The sequence below is a fragment of the Staurois parvus genome, unplaced genomic scaffold, assembly GCF_062004578.1.
Source record: "Staurois parvus isolate SC_StPar_1 unplaced genomic scaffold, SC_StPar_1.0 ptg000172l, whole genome shotgun sequence".
NCBI classification, from domain to species: domain Eukaryota; kingdom Metazoa; phylum Chordata; class Amphibia; order Anura; family Ranidae; genus Staurois; species Staurois parvus.
Genome location: NW_028317968.1, coordinates 1,781,258 through 1,805,398, shown reverse-complemented (window position 1 = coordinate 1,805,398; position 24,141 = coordinate 1,781,258). Strand labels below are relative to the sequence as shown.

At 40.7% G+C, this 24,141-nt stretch overlaps 1 protein-coding gene across 2 annotated transcripts in view; it reads left to right on the top strand.

Moving 5' to 3' along the window:
• Positions 1-884: 884 nt before the first annotated feature.
• Positions 885-24,141, top strand: part of LOC149462579 (ras GTPase-activating protein 4-like) — a 213,779-nt gene continuing 190,522 nt past the window's right edge. For both annotated transcript variants that reach the window (XM_089676574.1, XM_089676573.1), the window contains exon 1: positions 885-1,206. Coding sequence is in view for 1 of the 2 variants with exons in the window: in XM_089676573.1 (XP_089532699.1) it covers positions 1,142-1,206 (65 nt within the window). In the remaining variant the exon portion in view is untranslated. The remainder of the gene's footprint in view (positions 1,207-24,141) is intronic.

Sequence of the window (24,141 nt, the reverse complement as noted above, 5' to 3'; positions counted from 1 at the left end):
GGTCATACTCCATAGGTCATAGTCCGTACACTATAGATCATACTCCATAGGTCATAACCCATAGTCTATAGGTCATACTCCATAGGTCATAGTCCATACACTATAGATCATACTCCATAGGTCATAACCCATAGTCTATAGGTCATACTCCATAGGTCATAGTCCATACACTATAGATCATACTCCATAGGTCATAACCCATAGTCTATAGGTTATAGTTAACAGGTCATAGTCCATACACTATAGGTCATACTCCATAGGTCATAGTCCATACACTATAAGTCATACTCCATAGGTCATAACCCATAGTCTGTAGGTCATAGTCTATAGGTTATAGTTCATAGTCCATACACTATAGGTTATACTTCATAGGTCATAACCCATAGTCTGTAGGTCATAGTCTATAGGTCATAGTCCATACACTATAGGTCATACTCCATAGGTCATAACCCATAGTCTGTAGGTCATAGTCTATAGGTTGTAGTTCAAAGGTCATGCTCCATAGGCCATAATCCAAAGCCCATTTTAGGAGCAAGCAAGAGAGTGTGTCTAACTTCCTACATACATTTCACAGCAGCAAAAAAAAAAAATGGAATTTGGAGGAGGATGAGGGGAATAGAAGGGACTTTTCTGAGGTAAGAATACATATTAGAATTTTTTTTTCACCATAGTCTACTGTTACCGTAAAGTCCCCTTTTTCCTCAAGGACAACCCATAGTAGGTTACCTCAGGGCAAAGACTAGTGAACCAATATGGTGGTTTTCTGAAGTGTGGAAAAGGTAATTTCCCTGACGTCAGACCTCGCTCGCACAAGCCTAGAAGAGGCAGAAGAGAGGGATGGCAGTGCAGTGGTGTGACTATTTGAGAAGTTGTCAGCACGTCACCCGGAGCCGTCACCCAGAGCCGCCCCCCAGCCCGGGACTCCGCTCCACATTGACAGACTGGCAGAGTCGTGGAGAGAAGAGGTCTTGCCCGTGTGCACTTTCCTGGCCACGCCCTCCCCGCTCCCCTCCAGCTAGTGGCTGCGATGTGATTGTTATTTGTTCCCAGCTCCGACCACCTGCCATACAGAGCGCTGAACGCACAGCCAGCCGAGGAGCCGTGCAGGAGAGGCGCCTCATCCCTGTCTGTGTGCTCAGCCATGGCTAGAAGGAGTTCTCTCTTCATCCGGATAGTGGAGGGGAAGAACTTACCGGCCAAGGACATGTAAGTGAGGGGGGAGGGGGCACATGTGTCTTGTTGTGTACACATCTGTCAGCCTGCAGCCCGTTATATCCTGACACACGGTATGGTCATGTGATCTGCCATCATCCTGAGCTCATCACAGCAACTTTATTCCTTTATTGTCACCTCTCCATGTCATGTCAGTGAACAGGACTGCAATCATTGTCCTGGATGAGAACAGCCAGATGACATGAATTAGGCACGCCAGTCTTCGATGTATCAAAAGTCATGCGTACAAATGACATGGAGCGCGTTCATATGGACGCAAAAAATGCTTTTAGATCCGTATGGTGTTTTTTTACAGATCTGAATGCAGAAGTTACGTGTACAGTGTATATATCCATGCACACAGTCGCATTGTGCTCTGTAATATTGCAGTGCATTGCATAAAACTAGAACATTCTGCCTCATTGCTCCTGTTTGTATGAGCTAAAGGAAAGAAAAAAAACGTTTTACCGATGTTTGCTCACCTAAGGGCTCATTTACACCTAGGATTGTGCTTGTCAGCCTTGCCCAGTGCAGTCCAAACGCCCCGCACAGCCATTCACTGGGAAGACCAGCGTGCTGTTTCCTATTAGGTCAGTTCACACCAGTGCGTGCAGCAGTGTGCGCTGACAAAGTAGTGCATGCACTTTTTTTTTCCCCAATGCAGCACACAGTCAACCTGTAGGAATGAATGAAATGGCACTTTGTAACATTTCATTCAAAGTCAAGAAAGAAAAATGGTTGGCGTGTGATGGGCTCAGCATAGCAGTCTTCTTACTGCACACTAGCAGCTGCGATGTAATGCAAATAAGCCCTAAACTGGTGTAAACTGAGCCACTTTACAGACCATTACATAGGATCCTTCTGCCAGCAGGATCCTGTGTAGATTTCCATGTTTTATTATGTCAGTGTACATGAGCCCCTATATATCCAGACAATCAGCACCACTACAGGTAGGCAGCGAAGTGCCGCTGCAGTAGTAGTTGTCTCCAGACAGCAATCTTTGCCTTGGGCTGTGAAATTGCAGGAGCTGTCTACCCATCATAGTCGTCCTGTCACACAAGCCGGCTACTGACATACGTGCCATTTGCTTTTATTAAGCACCTATACCCAGAACATGAATATATTGCTTCAGATCCTGACTACGTTAGACTTCATGATGTGTTAGCTTTTGTAACGATCTAGTGACATATACACAGTTATGCCAAACAAACATAGAAAGCATTGGAGATGTTAGCATCTCATCGAAAAATGTAAGATTTCAATTAAGATTAGGCTATTACCTGTGGCAGTTTGTTAGTTTGGCACAGACTATTCCAATGAATAATGGCCACCCAAATGAGAAAGGCAAGGAGATCATCTGGAATCATTGTTTATCTCATCCTTCTATGTGAAATACTTAGATACTGTATTCCCTCGTATGATAGATATTGTATTGTGTGTGCTGGTGCTATCATTGTATGTATTTGTGTGCAAGGATCAGAGCACAGCACAGTAGTGAGTTCAACACTCAATCTACCTGAAAACAGTAATAAAGCTAAATACAATAAGGGTTTATTCATTCATTATTACAGATATTGATATACCACCGTCAATTTACGCTGTACTTTACATATATATATATATATATATATACATATACATACACAAATACACAGTATATACCACATAAGATATATATAGATATAGATACATTCATATTACACATACATAAACACACATATACAGTATATATCACATTTTATATATATATATATATATATATATGTACAGATACATATATATTACACACACACACATATATATATATATATATATATATATATATATATATTTATATACGGTACACGCGTACACAGTATATATCACATAAGATAGATATATATATATATATATATATATATATATATACACACAGACATACACAGTATATATCACATAAGATATATATATATATATATATATATATACATATATACACAGTATATATCACATAAGATAGATATATATATATACATATACACACACACATACACAGTATATATCACATAAGATATATATATATATATATACATATACACACACACAGTATATATCACATAAGATATATATATACATATACACACACACATACACAGTATATATATCACATAAGATATATATTTTTATATATATATATATATATATATATATATATACACACATACACAGACACACACACACACCAGTCCCTGCCCTCAAGGAGCTTACAATCTACAGTCCCTATCTCACATTCATATATAAACATACTAGGGCCAATTTAGGCAGAAGGCAATTAACCTACCAGAGTGTCTTCAGATTATTATATTATTATTATTATTATAATATAATAGTTTATTGTATTGCAGCCTACCAATTTGTGGACACGATGGCTTTATTAGTTTTCTTTTTTTAGACTTTCTTTGTGTTATTTTCTTCTTGTAATCCTGTCAGTAAGTCTGTTGTTTTTCAACAGAACAAGTTGTCCTGAAGATGTGGCAGTTAGCGAGTTGAGACAGACCATTTACCCAGAGCCGGATCTACCCACATGGAAGAAAAATATATTTGAAATATATTTTAAAAATATTCTTATATTTTAACATATATTTTTACATATATTTGTAAATGCATTCCAAAAAATGTAGATTTGTATTTTTAAAGACATACAGTATATTTGAAATGTATTTTTAAAAATATTCTTCATATATTTTGTAATGAAAACGCATTTCAATATGCAGTATATATATATATATATATATATATATATATATATATACATACAGTGAAGGGAATAAGTATTTAATCCTCTGCTGATTTTGAATGTTTGCCCACTCACAAAGAAATGATCAGTCTAAAAATCGAATGGTAGGTGTATTGTAACACAGAGAGACAGAATATCAATAAAAAAATTCAAAAGAAATGCATGTCTAACAAATTATGCACTGATTTGCATGTTCATGAGGGAAATAAGTATTTGATCCCCTATCGTTCAGCAGGATTTCTGGCTACCAGGTGTCTTTCATACAAGTAACAAGCTGAGATTAGAAGCAGTCTCTTAAAGGAGTGCTGCTAATCTAATTTTGTTATCTGTATAAAAGACACCTGTCTACAGGAGCAATCAAGCAATCAGATTCCAAACTCTCTACCATGGCAAAGACCAAAGAGTACACACCTAATAGCACGTAAGCATGTCTAAAACCTACGTGTGTATTTATTTCAATGGCCAGAATAAATTAAAATTCTGATCAATGATATGAAAGAATGCCCAAAGTTTATATTTACTATAATAATTGCATTTCCATGTTGTGTGTACTGTGGGAGACCAGATATAGTAAATGCAGTGTCCTGGGTTTAGTAACACTTTAACCCTTTCTAGATTTACAGAATCTGCATTATCACCAATTACAAAACAGTTGGTAACAGTCACAGATTTAGTTGGAGCATTTGCTGCATTGTAAATGCAAGTCCTGTTGCTGCCCAGAAAGTGGTGAATCTGCATTCACCTGGTCATTATAAATATACCCCTAGAATGCACAGTGATTGCAGGAAAAGACTGCCTGTTAATACCCTTGCTGTACATGTGTGTGACTAACAATGAAAACTACCACAGCTGTTGCGATTATGTGCCTATTGTGTAAAAAAAGAAAAGGTGTGTGACTGCACAGGTGGCAATCATTTCCCTTCACGTGTAAGTACTGTATGTATAGGCAATCCATAGACAGATATCAAAGATGAATCGTAGTCCACCACTTCCATCCTGACAATCTCTCATTCAGCACTTGCTTGTTGCAAAATTACATTCACTGGGTTTATGTTGGGCAATCATAAACCTGTGCTCAACCTGGCCCTCAAAGCCTTCTGATGTGGCCCTCGACTTCAAACCAGGGAAGCGCACTTCTGTCATATCCTGTGTTTTTGTTGCACTTTCTAAAAGCATAAAAAAACTGAATTTTCAAAAAGTGCACCACACCCGCAAGATATAATAGTAGTCTATAGCAAAGCGCGGCTAACCCACAAGAAAGGCAGGTACAGGACAGGGGTCTTATAGGGGGCTCAGGACAGCATTTAAATTTGCAGTATGGGGGCTGTATATTCCGATAGTTGAGATGTGTTGAGATGTCACCTTCTGTTTTATGCTTGCACAGGAGGGGCGGAGGGGGGGGGGATATACAGGAAACGATCCTTTCCATTTTTCTCCTACAAGCTTTAACTAGTGCTCTGCTGGACACTGCTAGAAGTAACAAAACTGCTCTATCTGCTGATGCGAAAAGGTATTTAGCAGTTTATATTTACTACAATAATTGCATTTCCATGTTCTGTGTACTGTGGGAGACCAGATATAGTGAATGCAGGGTCCTGGGTTTAGGAACACTTTAAGAAACCTAGCTCTCCACAGCATAGACTTTGCTAGACCCTGGAACCTGGGGCACATAAACAAAATCTCCTGTCTGGTGTCCCAGTCTAGCGACATCTCTCTTTGTCCAGAGTAATTCTGACTTTCCTGTGGTCTAATTCTGACTTTCCTGTGGTCATGGTAAAAGCTGTGTCTCTCGATTACAATGTATTTTATAGACTGTTTTTAAACAATCTTGTGTGGAATAGATAATTCAATAAAAGGTGCAGCACTTAAGACATAAAACATATAAAACTGATCCGATTGTCCAAATACGTGACAAAATAGTAATGTATATATATGTAAAAAAGAGCTGTGCATGTGACAAATAGATATATCTCATAAACCACTGATCAAAGTGCAAAATATTTGAATAGTCCAAGTGATGGATCAAACGTGCTTATTGTGATCAAAGGTATCTTCAAGTGGGTGATCTGTGCTTCACAACCGCTCAGGTGATGTGTCAGAGAAGTTAAAAATGCACACTCACCAGAAGAAAGATCATGAAGCGCATGGTATATCAAATACAGCCAGAGGTTCCCTTTTAAGAGGTGGTCAGCCTGGTCAGGTCCAAAGGATCTCCTTCCTCCCTGGTACTCTGTCCCACAGCTAGCGTCCTCCGGGTATGGGCTCTAGGAAGGTATTGGCTCACAAGGAGCCAGAAAGAAGGATGCCCATAGTGTAGTATTTAGGTAACCAAAACCGTTTAAGGGTAGGTATCATAATACATGCAGCATAAGAAAGGAGCACTGACCATGTACAATAGTAAAGATGGCCGCCGGACCTCCTCGTGGTCTCGGCGGCAGAGTGACGTCACCGCGTATGGCTCATCCTCTACGCCTTTCGTGCACGAGCACGTATTCATTATTATATTATTATTATACAGTATTTATAAAGCGCCAATAGTTCATGAGGGGTATGCGCATACCCCTCATGAATACGTGCTCGTGCACGTATGATCTCATGATCTTTCTTCTGGTGAGTGTGCATTTTTAACTTCTCTGACACATCACCTGAGCGGTTGTGAAGCACAGATCACCCACTTGAAGATACCTTTGATCACAATAAGCATGTTTGATCCATCATTTGGACTATTCAAATATTTTGCACTTTGATCAGTGGTTTATGAGATATATCTATTTGTCACGTGCACAGCTCTTTTTTACATATATATGCAGTACTATTTTGTCACATATTTGGACAATCGGATCAGTTTTATATGTTTTATGTGTTAAGCACTGCATCTTTTATTGAATTATATGTTGTGAGGTTTTTTGGTTGCCTTTGGTGTATCAGCTGCTAATTAGTATTGGCGCTCGCTCATTTCCATTTTTACTACTTGTGTGGAATAGAGATTGAGAGCCCAGTTAGTCCTATGGACAAAGTGTGGTTAGAAAGAAAAGCGCAGATAGCACCAGGTGAAGTGATATTTCTCTCGATGCTACCTACGTAGTTTCTGCATTCAGAGACATGGCCCCTCTGCATCTTGTCATATGTAATTACCAATCAGCACCAATGATTTGTCTTTCTAAGCTCCAGTTAGCCATAGGGCTGTGATGAAGGAGGCAGTTACCACTTAACACCAATGTTACAGGGGGCACTGATCATCTGTGCTGCAGAGCACATTGGACACCATTGCTGCAGAGGATACTAACCACCGTACTGCAGGGGACACTGACTACAAATGCTGCATCGGGCACAGACCAGCAACGCTGCAGAAGGCACTGACTGCTGAACATTAATATTGTAGGGGGTACTGTCCACCACCATTTAGGCTATTGAGCACTGAGAACCACCTTTTAAGAGGTCGCTGACTACCAGCATTTTAGTGTGAATTGACCAACAGTGTTTTAGGGGGTACTTAATACTAACCTTACTCATCACTTACAACCACTGCAAGGAAGATCATCGGTAAATGCAGTTGCCGGTTATTGGCTGTACTTTCCTCACACTGTCACAGCATAAGTTAAGCATTGCCGATAACCGACAATTGTCAGCGAACGGATCAGTACCGATCATCAGGGCACTGATGATCAGTGCCCAGCAGTTTCACCCACCAGTGCCCAGCAGTGCCCCCCACCAGTGCCCCCCATCAGTGCTGCCCAGCAGTGCTGCCAGTCAGTGCCCAGCAGTGCCGCCAGTCAGTGTCAACAGTCAGTGCCACCCATCAGTGCTGCCTATCAGTGCCGCCTATCAGTGCCCATCAGTGCTGCCTTTCAGTGCCACCTCATCAGTGCCACCTATCAGTGCTGCCTATCAGTACAGCCTCAGCAACACACATCAGCGAAGAAGAAAAATTACCTGTTTGCAAAATTTTATAATCGAAACAAAGAAAAACTTCTATTTGTTTCAATTTTTTGCTATTTTTTTGTTTATAGTGCAAAAAACAAAACACCCAGTGGCGATTAAATATGACCAAAAGAAACCTCTATTTGTGTGAAAAAAAATGATAAAAATGTCATATGGGTACAGTGTTGCATGACCTCGCAATTGTCATTCAAAGTGCAACAGCGCTGAAAGCAGAAAATTGGCCTGGGCAGGAAGGGGGTATAAGTGCCCGGTAGGCAAGTGGTTATAATGATCATCCTTTATTTATTAAAGTGGAGTCAACAGCAACAAAAACTGTAGCTGCTGACTTTTAAAAAACAGCTATTTACTTGTCCCATGATCCAGCGGTGTATTCACTGCATCTGGTTTCACCGGCCATCCTCGCTCCCCAGTGCCGGCATCCTAAGTGTGGGCACCCGGCTGTGACAGCTTGTGGCTTCACAGCTGGGTGCCCACTGCGCATGCACGAGAAGTGTTGCACCTTGTGAATGGTCCTGTAGTCTTCTGGGACTTGTTACATGTCCCAGAAGACTACGGGGAGGGAGGACAATTTCTGCTTGCAATCGCCTAGGCCAGGGGTAGGCAACCTGCGGCTCTCTAGCTGTTGTGGAACTACATTTCCCATAAAGCATTGCAACACTACAAAACTGACAGTTACAGCTATGACTTGCAGAGGCATGATGGAACTTGTAGTCCTGCAACAGCTGGAGAGCCACAGGTTGCCTACCCCTTGCCTAGGCGGTCACAGCGGACATTGGAGCGGGTACCTGTCAAATCGGGTAAATGCTCCCCAAACGTGGCAGTACTTAAAGTGGAACTTCCCTTTTTGGGTGGAGCTCCACTTCAAAGTAAATCCTTTATCCCAAAAAAAACAGTTTGCGATAACTGATTATAAAGTATTAGCTTCAGTATTCAGCTTCAATATGTTAGTGTATTTAAATCTGCTAATGCATCTAACACTCCTCCCCCCACCAGACTGACAATGTTGCTGTCCAAATGTGCCCCCTGAGCTGCTTTCATCCAAATAGTCTGTATAATACAGGAGGTATGTTACTGGCCAGATCACCAGGTGAAAACATGAAGAAAAAGCCTAAGAAAAGAAAACGAATGCAGCCACCACATCGAATGATTGGTAAGCTGCAATATAACATTACATTTTTGGTTTTGGGTTTAATATTTTAAATATTTGAATCAAGTTCTTCTGTAAGGTATGCTCAGTAAAGTGTTAAACCTATGCCTACAGTATATATTGTGTGCAGAAAAAGCATACATAATGGAATTGTGTCATTTACTTTAAAATATTCGCTTGTCGTGAGGTTTATGTGCATCTGTGAGACTCTTCCCTGTGGCACAGTTATTAATGTTCATTTTGTAAGTACAAGGAACTCGGTAAATGTGGAATTTATACAAAGAACTGGCTCATGTATCAGCTCCCCAGCTACACAGTATCATTATCCCTAGCTTTGGAGCTAGTAGTTTGCTAGGCTTTGTTCTTTAAAACGTGACCAACAGCAGCAAGTAAAAAACTAGTACAACAAGCAGCTTGGAGGCCCTGTTCACGCCATTATTTCTTAATAGCACCCTGAATGCAGGTAGCAGTCACGCATTTTGCAGCGTGTTTTCCACATGATAAAAAACCACACAACACAAAACACACTTGGCTCATGTCCGGAGTTTGGTACATGAGCTTCTTTAGCTCTTTGGTTTTGGAGTGGAGGGAGGCCTATTCAAATGAATAATGTCCCTCCAAAAACGTGCTAAGAAATGCGCAAAAAACTGTCCCAAGTGTGAACAGGGCCTTAGGGCTCATGTACACTGCAGCTGATAAACTCACGTTTAGGAGCTGTTCAGCATTTTTTTCAGCAGCCCCTGAACTCTCCCTAATGTTTTCCTATGTGTCCATGTACACATCGTTTACAGTCGTTTAGTTGAGTTTACAGTAGTTTTTTTGAACACAGAAAACTTGCGTTCAGGAGTAGATTTTATCAGCGTTTCAAACACCAAATGCTTGTAAATGCAGCTAACTGCGTTTATAAGCGTTTGCGTTTGAAATTTTTTTTTATCTCTTCCATTTCCAAATGTTGTCCAGAGCCTTTTATTATCATGAAAAATGCATGAAAAGCGTTTTCCCGGTACTCAAATGGACCTGGTACACCATACTTTGAGGTTTTGCATGAAAGAAAATATGTTAGACACTGCTGCAATAATTTCGACATAGAAATGAGCTGGAACACATCCAAACACCACAAAAAAAAAGACAGCTAATCTCAACAAATACTGCTCTCTCTGCTTCTGCTCTCTCTATTTCTCTCAAAATGTCTGAAATAGTTAATTTTTTACTGTTTTTCAGTGCATTCTGGGCATTTTAGAAGGTCTCCTGAGGTTATCTTTAAAAAACCATTCTAAATGCAAACGCTTATAAATGCGCACAAACGCAGTACGCACATGTGGCTGTTCTTTAACCAACGTTTTCCAGCAGTCAGTTTCCATTGTTCAGAAGTGTTCTGTGTGCATAGGACCTTAGTGCCTGCACATTGGTTCCCTTTCCTGCAACCTTCAAATTGTATTCTTTTATCTAAGTAACCACTTTAGCCAGGGTTGTATCTTTGTGTGAAACCATTAAGGGAACCCCATCTCTCTAATCTCTATCTGAAAGTCAATTCTTCTAGTTATACAAGATGTTAATTGCTTCCATTGCTATTTTGTAGTAGTTCCCAGACTATAAAAACATTCACTGTGTAGTCAGACATTTTTGGGTCCCATAACAGTTGCTTGCTTAGCTATGGCTTTATACCATTGATGTAAAGTGGAATTCCAAGCTATTCCTAACTAAACTTAAATTGTTACTAATCTCAGGACCCTGCATTCACTATATCTGGTCTCCCACAGTACACGGAACATGGAAATGCAATTATTGTAGTAAATATAAACTGCTAAATACCTTTTCTCATCAGCAGTATTTAACATTTTGTCATGACTTCTATCAGTGTCCATCTGTGCACTGGTTTAAGCTTGTAGGAGGAGTTTTCATTCTCCCTTGATTATCCTTGTTCAAACATTTTATTAATTTTCCAAGTTAGAAACAAGCTTAGAACATGTAAATACATATACAAAAATATTGGAGAACATGTTGCCCAAAGGCATGGAGAAAGAAAAAAAAAAAGTCACGTGAAAAACATACAACTGAGAACCACAAAGAAACATTTAGAGAATGCAATACAAAGAGAGGTAAAGCATGGTTATGGTTCAGCTACTCCCTTGAATATCCTATGAGGCTGCAGGGCCCCTGACCCTTTTTCTGGACAGTGCTGATTGGTCCTGTGCTGATCACATGCATTCTGCTAAGAAAAAAAAACCTCTAGCAATACACACTAATCTGAGCATGTGCGGCGTGCCCCCAAGCCTCTGTTCAATCGGCAGATGGATTAGGGACTAGAAGGGAAGGATCAGAGAAGACAGGATCAAACATCCTTTTTACATATTGCAAAGGATTACCGCCTTAGATTCCACAGTGAGTATAACAAGCATGATTTACTGCATATACAGACTGATTTTACTGTTGTGGGATTAGAAACACTTTAAATCTGTTCCCTCTCCCCATCTAATTCTTATTCTAGCTACCCTGTAGAAGGAAGATGCACATATTTTACCTATTCTCAGGGCACTTCGGGCTGGTCACATGATCAGCTCTCAGGTGCATCTTTAGGGGAGAAGAGGGACAACCATTAACAGATGCCCTATAGTAAGCCTATAGGTGATGTCAGCCATTGTCATTATGAAAACTTAATTGTTGATACAAAAGGTGAATTAAGCCTTTAAGTCCTTGAAGAGAAAGGTAGCATGAAAGACTTAAATGTGAAGTTCATGAAGCAGTATGAGAAACCTGATGAATCATTATGCTTGTTATTATATAAAACATAGTCTGTACATGCACAATAAATCTAATCAAGATAAAGTACTGCAGGGTGCCCTAGAAGGTGCCAGAAAAACAGTGCTGATAGCATGGACCAGAAAAGATCAATGCCTCTTAAATTTCGGTCATCATTGTAGTAAGCAAACGACTTGTCAAGAAGAACTTTGCCCTGTATTCTTCCAGTTTTTTAAAATAATGGATATGGTGTTTTCCCTCTTGGGATTGTGCCACATTAACCACTTCAGTACAGTGCACTTTTACCCCTTCCCTGCCCAGGCCAATTTTCAGCTTTCAGCACTGTCGCACTTTGAATTACACGGTCATGCAACACTGTACCCAAACACATTTTTTTATCTTTGTTTTTCACACAAATATAGCTTTCTTTTGGTAGTATTTAATCACCACTGAGATAAATTTTTTGCTAAATAAAAAAAGATCGAAAAGTTTAAAAAAAAATGCATTTTTCTTCATTTCTGTTTCACACAAATATAGCTTTCTTTTGGTAGTATTTAATCGCCACTGAGTTATAAATTTTTTGCTAAATAAAAAAAGATCAAAAAGTTTGAAAAAAATGCATTTTTCTTCATTTCTGTTATAACATTTTACAAATAAATAATTGTTTTTCATAAATGTAGGCCAAAATGTATTCTATTATATCTCTTTGGTGAAAATAACTCAAATCAGTGCTTATTATTTAGTATGTAGGAAAGTTATAGAATCCACAAACTATGGTATGTATCGAAAAATTGATCAACCCTGATGTACTGATGGCCCATCTAATTTCTTGAGGCCCAAAAATGTCAGGACAGTATAGGTATCCACCAAATGACCCCTTTTCTGGAAAGTAGACAGTCCTAGGTATTTAGTAAGAGGCATGGTGAGTTTGTTTGAAGTTGTAATTTTTTTGGAAAATGCTGAAATTAAAAAAAAAAAAAATCTAAATTTTTTTTACATTTACCAGTGCAGTACAGAATCATCATATAATTGGTGTGGAAGTGATCAAGGACACTGACTGCTAATATTTTTTCTTTATTATATTTTTTTTCTTTTTTATGATTTTTTCTTAATACACTGTGGCCACAGTAATATAATATTACTATAGTAACATTGTAATTCTGGGGACATTATCAGAATTTTTTTTACACATTGTGATTGCTTATAGCAGTGAATTTCACTGCTATAAGCAAACATCTTACTGAATGAAATTGATTCATTTAGTTTGTTTTGTTGTGATTAGGTGTGATTGGACACAGATAATCACATGGTACAGATGGGCTGTAATTGGCCCTGTCTGTACCATGTGATCACTGTGACCAATCACAGCTAACAATACAATTGTAACAATGAATGTCATGAATCAAAGCCATTCATTGTTTACAATTGTCATGTGATCTGCTGTGATTGGTCAGCTGGCCAGTGACAGATCGTGCCTGCAGGGCCACCGCAAGGCTGCGCACAAGGCTCATTCGGGCATCATGTCATATGACGTCCACCCGAAACTACGAAAGTCAAACTGCTATAGGCTGGGCAGGAACTGGTTGAAAAATATGTTACTGCAATATTTCATATTCCTGATATGAGTATGTGGGGGAGGCCCCACAGCAAGAGTATTTTGCATGGAGTTAGGATTTAACAAGCAATACAAATGCTTTAAAACAAGCCATCCCTGACCTCTCCATCTGCTTGTTATGTGAAGTAATTATCTCTAAAAAATCCTTATCCCATTGCCACCATCTCCCGCCAACCATTTAAAGGGTTCTGAATGATGGGAAGTGGAGGCAGAATTCCAGATTATGTAACCACAGTGGTTGGCTGTCACAGTGATCACATGATGCATTTTGGGGAATTCACCTGTACATCCTTGTATGAGAAAAAACAGCACTCCACATGCAGACAGTTATGTACATCCTATGATAACGAGTCCTAAATGGTTAGTTCACCTTTCAGAAATAATTAAAAGGGTCCCCCCGCCCTGGTTCCCATTGCATGAACTGTCAGTGCCCACGCAGGCGGTGTGGCCTCCCAGGGATTTGAATTCCTTGCTCTTCTCCCTTTTCTTTCTGCAGTGCTTTTGGGATGTATAAGTGTGATTTCGATTGGTCAGATCCGACACTCTCTGATCCGGCCCAGATTCTATGTTGTTTCAGCATTATTAAAGATTTTAGTATGTTTTTGGAAATATTGTTTGATAAAAATTTGCACAGCTGTTGTGGGACTTAAAAAAAACAGTGGCACCATCCTTTTATTGTAGCTGTCCTATGCCGAGTTAATTGATTACAGTTGTGCGTACCTTTGATTGTTACTGTTTTGGAAAAAGGCACAAATTAAATTTACAAATATTTACTTTTATTTAGTACAGTTTTAACTTTTAAATGTACTAGGAAATCATTAGGAATTCTGAAAGTTATGTTATGTTTGTGAGCACTTTAGTGTATTTTCATTGATAGTATTGTTTTTCAATAACATTTGGGCAACTCTTATGGGACCTACAGCAGCCCCATCTTTTTATTCTACCAGTCCTTTACTTTGAAAAATGTATGGTTTGGGGGGTTATGGAGCAGAGAGGTTTTTTACATTAAGGTCTGTTTTACACTTGCTTTACTCTGTGAAGAGCTATCCAAAAGACATTGTGTAGCCTCCTTCCCGTCTGTTTTAACCCCCTAAATGCCAGACTACCACACTACAACAGCATGCATTGTGCGTGGCTGCGGGATGGTTGCAGCATGGGCGTATTCACTTGAATGCGTTTAGCAGGCGGTAGTGCCCACTGAGCACAAGGGGGATATAATTTCTGCTGTGGCTGTGATGATTTGCCATGTGTACACCCCTGCCTGCTGCCTTCCTAGCTAAATGGGAAGCAGTTGAGGGGCAGTAAAAATGTGGCTCAACTGAAGGGTTTTGCTACCCCCCAACAACAAGTCTAAATCAGCCCTATGACGTAACACTAAGCTAATTTATGAAGCAAAGCATTTACAGCATCTACAAATGTAGAAGGATAAGATACATATGCAGGTAAAACAGAGTTCCAGTCCCCTGTGAAAAAATAAAAGTCAGCAGCTACAAAAACTGTAGCTGCTGACTTTTACCATTTACCTGTCCCTCGGTCCCACGGTGTCCTCCCAGCAGCCCGTTTCACCAGCCGTCTGGTGTTCCAGCCGCTGGTATCTTCAGTGTGGGCACTTGACTGTGATAGCTTGTGGCTTTACAGCCGGGTGCCCACTGCGCATGTGCGAGTAGCGGTGTGCTTCCTGAATGGCCTCGTAGTCTTCTGGGATCTGTCACGTGTCCCACAAGACTACGGAGAGGGAGGGGGGAGTACAACTTCTGCTTCCGATCGCCTAGCTGATCGCAGCGGAAGTAGGAGCGGTACCTGTCAATTTCCCCCCCGCGCTCCCTAAAGGTGCCAATCCTTAATGGGGAGCGGGGGACCAGTCACTAAAGCGTAACTTCGCCTTTTGGGTGGAGCTCCGCTTTAAGTATCTAAATGTATCACACGTTCGAGTACTTCGATCAATGCATCAATGTTTCTTTTATTTTTGAGATAGAGAAGATGCACTTACATTTGATTTTATTTTAGCTTTGTATATAGTAGAGTAAGGTTAAAATCTTTAAATGTTTACTTTTGTTGCCTGTATTTCATTGGGGAAATTTCCCTTTACTTCTTCTCCCTGAACACAGCAGGTAGTGAGAGGAAATTTTTACAAAGTGAGGGGAATTCCCCTCTTAGACAATTGTCACCTGGACAGGCGACTGCAGTGAAAGAATTACGCAGGGACAGCTCTAAAACGTAGGTTTTGGCTATATATATGCACTTAAAAAAAACAGTTCTCCGTTTCTGTGGGGATTTTGCCAATAAAATATCACAGACTGCATTAATACCCTGGGACTATAGTCTCATAAAAAGGTTAAAGTATAAGAGAACAGCTGTTTATAGTCATAGGTTGCTATGTATAATACACATGTACACAATGACGTCTTATCTTATATTAATACTACTATATGTGAGTTAGTCATAAAAATGTTCCATCTTCCACACATATTAGTATTCTGATTTCAGCATATATAGTTAGTATTTATATTTGAACAAATGCTATTCAATTTTGGGAAGTGATGTGACATATTTGAGCTTCTTAGTGAGAATCAAGTAATAGGTGAGTTAAGCAGGGAGTTAAGAATGAACTATTGACAGCAACAATCTGCGGCTTTTGTTTCTAAGGTTTAAAATCTCTTTATGCTATATTAGCAAATTGGTTTCTTGGAAGATATTCTGTTAACCCTTTGAGGACCAAGGGACGTATTTGTCCCATGTTTCTAATTGCCTGTATCATCTGATTAAGAACTTAAAATACTTTTTTTTTTTTTGGTTTGAGTCAAAATATTAGTTCTTATCAACAAATGGATCTAGCTTTTTGCCAATTATTTCATGAAATGGCTTAGTTACAGCAACTGAAGTATACGAACTTTAAAAACAAAAAATTGATTCTTTTGGCATTCCGTAATCTTATGGTCCTCAAAGGGTTAAGCCTAACATTTCCAACCTGGCTGATATTTTATATAAAGTACAACTAAAGGCTCCTGTATAACCATCTAAACAAGTGCCAAATTCAGATACTATGTTGGTACAAGCTTCATAATGTAAACAGAAGACTTCCTTTACCTTCTCTAACTGAGCCAAATCCTCCCTTGTTTGCATCTCACATGTTCACCTTCCCAGACACTGCAGCTCTCAGTTGGAGGGTTTAACCACTTTAATACCGGGCACTTATACCCCCTTCCTGCCCAGGCCAATTTTCAGCTTTCAGCGCTGTCACACTTTAAATGACAATTGCGCGATCATGCAACACTGTACCCATATGAAATTTTTATCGTGTTATTCACACAAATAGAGCTTTCTTTTGATGGTATTTAATCACCACTGAGTTTTTTATTTTCTTCATTTCTGTTATAACATTTTGCAAATAAATAATATTTCTTAATAAAGTTAGGTAAAAATGTATTCTTCTACATTTCTTTGGTGAAAATAATAATAATAATAATTGCATTTGTATCTTTTTTTTCAAATGTTTCTATTTTTTTTTTCTTTTATTAAATTTTTTTCTTTTTTTACCATTTTATTTTTTTTAGCACACTGTGACCAAAGCAATACAATGTTACCATAGGAACATTGAACTACTTTGGGCAAGTGATCAGGATTTTACCTTTTTTTAACACATTATGATTGTTAATACCAATTTATTTCATTGATATTTGCAATCATTGTTACTGAATGAAACTGATTCATTCAGTCTTTTGTTGTGATTAGCTGTGATTGGGCAAAGCTGATCACATGATACAGATGGGCTGTAATTGGCCTTGTCTGTATCATGTGACTACCTTGACCAGTCACAGCTAACAACATAATTGTATACAACGGAATTGTATACAACGGATGGCATTTGACATGTGATTTGCTGTAATTGGTGACAGCGGTCACATGACACTGGTAACAGGCCGGTGTAGTGATATGTCATCAGCTGTGGACACAGTCGGTGACAGATCGCGCTGCTGCGCAGCCCTGCGGCTTCGTGAGTGGCTCATTTTGACAGGATGTCATATGACGCCCAGTCACAACAACGAGTGTCCCCCCCAGCCGTCAATCTGCTATAGGCCGGGTGGGAAGGTGTTAAGCAACAGAAGCAGTACTGCCAATCCAGAATGCAGTGGGCAGGACTAGGTGTGGCCAGGTTCTGCTTGACAAGCTACAGGCTTGAGAATTACCAGTGGCAATGCTTATAGCCATGCCCCTGCAACATTTTTTTACCCCTAAGTAGTGCAAACAGCCACCCCACCACAAGAAGCTGGATGGACTTCACTGGCAAGTTCAACAGGCTTTTGTAGGACTTTGCTGGAAGAAGAGAAAGCTGCAGATGCACTTTTTATGAGATTATAGTATGTCCCAAGGCATAAATCTGTCCAAGATAGTAGCACATTTTTTTAAATAAGGCCATAGTTCTACTTTAATAGTGATAAATAGAGGATGTCTGTTGTAAACATTCCTGCTTGATACATTTTCTGGATTTATCAGCATCAAAGTCATTGGAAGATGGGCATCTTATATATGTGGGTACTTTTATGTTGTTAGTTATTATTATTAATAATAAGGCCTATATCAATTAACCCTATTCATAAGTTAAAACATCAGTTACTTCTATATGCAAGTTCAGTGAACAGTCAGAGTGGTCATTTAAAGAAGAACTAAAATCTAAACAAAACCTTCTATTGTCAATCACTAATAAGGGAAAAATTCTAAATATAAGCAATTCACTTTGTATGTTTTACAAATAATGCAGGTTAAAAAAATCTATATATAAAGATTTGCCCCTTATATCCAGGAGTGCCCATCAGAGTCCTTCCTCATATATAGGAGTGCCCATCAGACTCCCCTGCTACATATAGGAGTGCCCATCAGACTCCCCTGCTACATATAGGAGTGCTCATCAGTTCCCACTTACAAGTAGGAGTGCTCATCAGAGTTCCCGCTTACATCCAGGAGTGCCTAAGAAAGTCCCCCCTTACATTAAGGTGAGCCCATCAAAACCCCCCTTACATCCATGCGTGCATATCAGAGTTCCCCTTACATCTTTGTGTGTCCAGAGATCAGTTCCCAGTATCTATACCAGCAGGGAGGTCTGCACCACCTACAGAAGTCAGTGCTGTATTTTTTTGTACTCATGAACCAATTTATGAACAAGCAAGCAATGTCACCCTAAGAGAATGACACATCCAATTTTTAGTGCTCTGCCATGCTCCAGCTTGTGAGCAGTGACAGCTGATCACACATTCATGCCAGTGCTGACTGTGGTAGTACACTTTGTATATCCTCAGCCTCCTTGGTTGCCTGGACACACCGCAGGGAAGTTATACAATTGATTCTGTACAGTTATTTTATGTGCACTGTCATATAGTGCTGGTTGTAGTTCTTCCATGAGACTGCTCATAAATTGGGCTTAAACCTGAGATGGAGCTAAAGCCAGCACAGAGAAAAATAAAAATTGCCTTTTAATAAACAAGTGGGCCAGGGATCAAAAGAGGGTCAAGTGCCACTTGGTTCTATTGAGGATTCACCGTAAAATGTTTGTGTTGTGATATTTCTGTCAATTGCACGCAGTGCCTTATGATGTATTTTACATGCAGTGCCTTATGCCTCTCTATTACAGGTTTTAAACACAACTTCCCAATTTATTTATTTCAGGTACTTATATAGCACTGTCAATTTACGCAGCGCTTTACATATATATTGCACATTCACATCAGTCCCTAACCCTCAAGGGGTGTACAATCTAAGGTCCCTAACTCACATTCATACATACACATACTGTGGACAATTTAGACAGGAGCCAATTAACCTACCAGCATGTCTTTGGAGTGTGGGAGGAAACCAGAGTACCCAGAGGAAACCCACACAGTCACAGGGAGAACATGCAAACTCCAGGCAGGTTGTGTCATGGCTGGGATTCAAACCAACGACCCTAGTACTGCCAGGCGGAAGTGCAAACCATTTAGCCACTGTGCAGCCCACCAATACCAAGATGTGGTGGCTGAATTCATTTAAATTTTTTCCCCTTATTTTCACCTGATGATCTGGCCACTTACACACTTCAGGTGAGATTTACTAAAACCGGTGCACCCACAATTTGGTGCAGCTGTGCATAGTAGCCAATCAGCATCTAGGTTTTATTGTCAAAGCTTAACCTAACAAGCTGAAGTTAGAAGCTGATTGATTAGTAGGCACAATTGCACCAGATTCTGTGTGCACCGGTTTTAGTAAATTTACACCTTCCTGTCTTTAGCTGAGGGTACACTTAGTGTTGCTTTCATTCAACCAATGGGTTGAACAAAAAAAAATGTAACAGATACCTCCATCCGCACAAACCAGGTGGATGGAGGAATTCTCCGTTCAGGGCATTGTATTCTGACAGTGGGACCCGCTGAGTATCCCTGTTTGTGGCAACAGTCATCGCTTTCTTGTCCCAGCTGGGGAGAGTGGGGGAGCTAAGAACTGACTGGGAATCTTGTCTTCTCCCACCCAAGATGCTCTGTATTCATTCTTTGCGCTGTCAACTGTAGGTGTTCTTTATGTAGATATTATCATTTGTCTCAAGTCACTGGGTAGGGAACTGGAAATTTTGGGGTGTTGGAAGTTCCAGAACCTGACCTGCATCAGTAGACAGGTTAAACTTGTGACCCTGGTCAGGTTCTTCGATATCAAATCAGGCTTTCTACAAATAAAAGAGGCAAGCATAACTTTTCTATTGTTGTAGCTAGATTGGCACATGTTGGTTTTCTGATTTGGATGAAACCACAAGTTTCCAATAAGACATTAAAGGAAGTGACAGCTTGTCTTTTTTTGCACTGTAACTTAACATTTCCTATGAATATGAGTAATCAAAACTATGTAAATCGATAAATGTACTCATTAGAAATCATCTAAATGTTCTCAGTAACAGATTTACTGATTAGTGATTAGAAATTCACAGAATGTTTGTATGCTAAGTTCCTACATCCTAACTGAATTATAGTGAATTATAGAGCATTTTAAATGACATATAAATGAAAGCAGAGCATGTGTATTAAAATGAGCCTGTTCTTCTAACAGATGATCTCCTGTTTTAGATAGTGAGTGTCAGGTTGTATTAAATTGACAGCCATATGCCAGGCTGACCTAGACATCATCATGAAAGGAACAGACGGTGAACAGTAAGAAGTGGTATAAAAGGGCAAGTGGCAATATCATATGTCACATCGCAGGTAAAACATATCTCATGTAGCCCACGCCAACCTGTCCCTGTTTCCTGTACTTTATACAGTGGCTCAACATTCCACTGAGGGTAGTATAAAAGGTTACCAAAACATTACAGAAATAATTTTGCATTTGTTCATTGCATTCAAATGTTTGTTGATTACCACAGTTTCATTAAAGAAGAATTCCAGGTATGCATATTTATACATACGTAGCTAAATTGATACAGCATGGACCAATTTCACACTCTCCACCTTGTCCAGAAAACACCTTGCATTCATTCAGAAAATGCAAAAAATTCTATGAATGGAGCCTGTGCTAACCTGCTGACCTCCTCTGTTCAGAATTCAGCAGGCCAGATGCTCTGCACAGGAGCTGGAGATCATTGGAGTAACAATGTCCACTTCAGTGATTTCCAGCATCTAGAGGCATCTGCCAGGTATGGTACAAACTGTACATAGCTACATTGGTCCAAGCTGGGCCAATGTAACTAAGTATAAAATATCCATACCTGGAATCCTCATCTTTAAAGTGATTGTAAACCCCTGTTTCTATTTTCTTTACTATAACAAACATGTTATACTTACCTGCTCTGTGCAGTGGTTTTGTATAGAGCACCCCTGATCCTCCTCTTCTCAGGACCCCCTGCCGAGTTCCCACCATAGCAGGTTGCTATTTGTGGCAAGTTGCTTGTGTGGGCTCGCTCCCAAACTAGCTCTGTGTGTCCATAGAGCTCCCAAACTAGCTATGTGTGTCCATAGAGCTCCCAAACTAGCTATGTGTGTCCATAGAGCTCCCAAACTAGCTATGTGTGGCAAGTTGCTTGTGTGGGCTCGCTCCCAAACTAGCTCTGTGTGTCCATAGAGCTCCCAAACTAGCTATGTGTGTCCATAGAGCTCCCAAACTAGCTATGTGTGGCAAGTTACTTGTGTGGGCTCGCTCCCAAACTAGCTCTGTGTGTCCATAGAGCTCCCAAACTAGCTATGTGTAGCAAGTTGCTTGTGTGGGCTCGCTCCCAAACTAGCTCTGTATGTCCATAGAGCTCCCAAACTAGCTATGTGTGGCAAGTTGCTTGTGTGGGCTCGCTCCCAAACTAGCTCTGTGTGTCCATATACACACATTGCAGGGCTAAGCCCCACTCCCTTCTCTCTGGCTGTGATTGACAGCAGCAGAAGCAAATGGCTTTCTCTGCTGTCTCTGCGCCCATGAGTAGGGAGAGAACAGACAAAGCCTCTGTGCCCTCTGCACAGCATCCACTTTAAGTTTCAGAGGCATGTTGTTTGTTTTTTTTTTCATTTAAAATGTATGTAAACCAAAAATGTATTTTTTCCGTGGGTCATGCTTAACTTCATACAATTTTCTAGAGCACATTTTTAAAGTGCTTCTAAACCCTAACCACTTTTTTACCTTTGCATTCCCTGCATGAACCCCTTCACGCCTGCTCCTCCTGGCCCTTTAAGGGGTTCCTGATGCCGGGAGGCAGGGTGGGGTATTGGGTCTTGTGACCGCCGTGATTGGCTGTCATGGCAGTCACATGATCGGAAAGGTCTCGATCGCAAGGAGAAATCAGGAACTTTCCGCGGGACCCCGGCACATATGCTGGGAGCGCGCAGGGCGCACGCTCTCATCACATGTTTGTTTACTAATGGTACGCAAATATGCAACCACTTGGTGTCAAGGCCCAGCCGCTGAGAGGCGTATACTCAGCGTGTAAAGGTTAAGGTAAAAAACGCCCCCCCCACCTGTCCTATCCCCTCCCGCCTCTAAACACTTACCTGGCTGCTCTCTCAGATGTCTCTTTATAAGCTCCTGCTGATGTCAGTCAAATCCTGTGAAGAAGGAGAAAGGAGCAAGGCTGAGCTGTGCTTAGTGTCGCTCGGGAGTGAGTGAGCAGAGAGACTCCAGTAGAGGCAGTAAGGGACCTATATGTGCAATACCATTGCAGAGCGGGAAAGTATAACTTTATTTTTTTTTATTTAAAATAAATAGCCTTTACAACCATGGTAATCTTTTACAAAGTTTCTTACCAAGGGATCCTGACAGTAACATCACTTCCCACAGACACCGCTAAGCCACTCTCTCACAATTGGCAGCAGCATTGTTAGCTGTAGGGCTATCTGAGCCACATAACCAGCCCAACAGCCAAATAAGGAGTACACATGGCAGGGTTTCATCAGGATATCATCTAAGAAATTTTGCAACAGGTTTACAAACAAGTGTTTTTTTAAAGTGAATTAAAGCTTAAAAACATGTTATACTTACCTGCTCTGTGCAATGATATTTCACAGAGTGGTCATTTACCTCCATTTATGCCATTCCCCACTGGCGCTGTCCACTCCTCCTTCTTGCTGGTGCCCCCTCAGCAAGCCCTGTAAAAAAGGAGCACCCATGAGGGCGCATTCCCAAGCCGGGCTGTGTGCATCCATAAATACACACAGCATGGCCCAGTGATGCCCCCTGCTCCCTCCCCGCAAGATATGACTGACAGCAGCAGGGACCTTTGGCTCCCACTGCTCACAGTGTCCCCTGAGAGACCAAAAAAAGAGAGTGCTGGTGCTGCACTGGATCGGTATAGGAGTCAGGTAGGTGTTTAGGGGGAAAATGGGAGCACAAAAAGTAGTGGGACTTTATATACCTTAATGCAGGGAATGCATTAAGGTAAAAAAAAAAACGGTTTGCCTTTAGAACCACTTTAAGGCCCCATTCACACTTAGAAAGGAATGTATGCAATATTGCACACATTCCCACAGTACATGAAAACCAGTGCCATTTATTCATAATTGTTGGGAATAGAACAGCCTGTTGTAAGGAATAGGCTGCCCATAAAGAAGAGTTCCACTCACGCTGTCAAAAAATAAAAGCAGCTACAAAAACTATAGCTGCTCACTTTTAAAAAACAGCCACTTACCTGTCCCTCGGTCCCGCGTTGTGTTTCCTGTAGCCCATTTCACCGGCCGTCCTGTGTTCCAGGAGGCCAGCATCTTCCGCGTGGGCATCCGGCTGTGATAGCTAGGTACCCACTGTGCATGTGCGAGTAGCACTGCACTTCATGAATGGTCCTGTAGTCTTCTGGGACCTGTCATGTGTCCCAAAAGACTACAGGGAGGGAGGACACCTTCCGCTTCCCTAGGCGATCGGACCGGGAGTGGGACTGGGTACCTGTCAAATTCGTGCCAATCCTTAATGGGGAGCAGGGGAGCAGTCCTTAACCACTTGCCTACTGGGCACTTATACCCCCTTCCTTACCAGGCCAATTTTCAGCTTTCAGCGCTGTCGCACTTTGACAATTGCGCAGTCATGCAAGATTGCATGATGCAAGAGAGCGCGTTCTGGGAGGATGTCATATGCCGCCGTCATTCGGCTATCTGCGGTCGGCAACTAGTTAAAGCGTAACTTCCCTTTTTGGGTTGAGCTCCGCATTAATGTGACATACCTAAATGAGCAAAAGCGCAAGTGCACCATCACACTTGCATATGTGTGAATGGAGCCTAAGAAAACTGT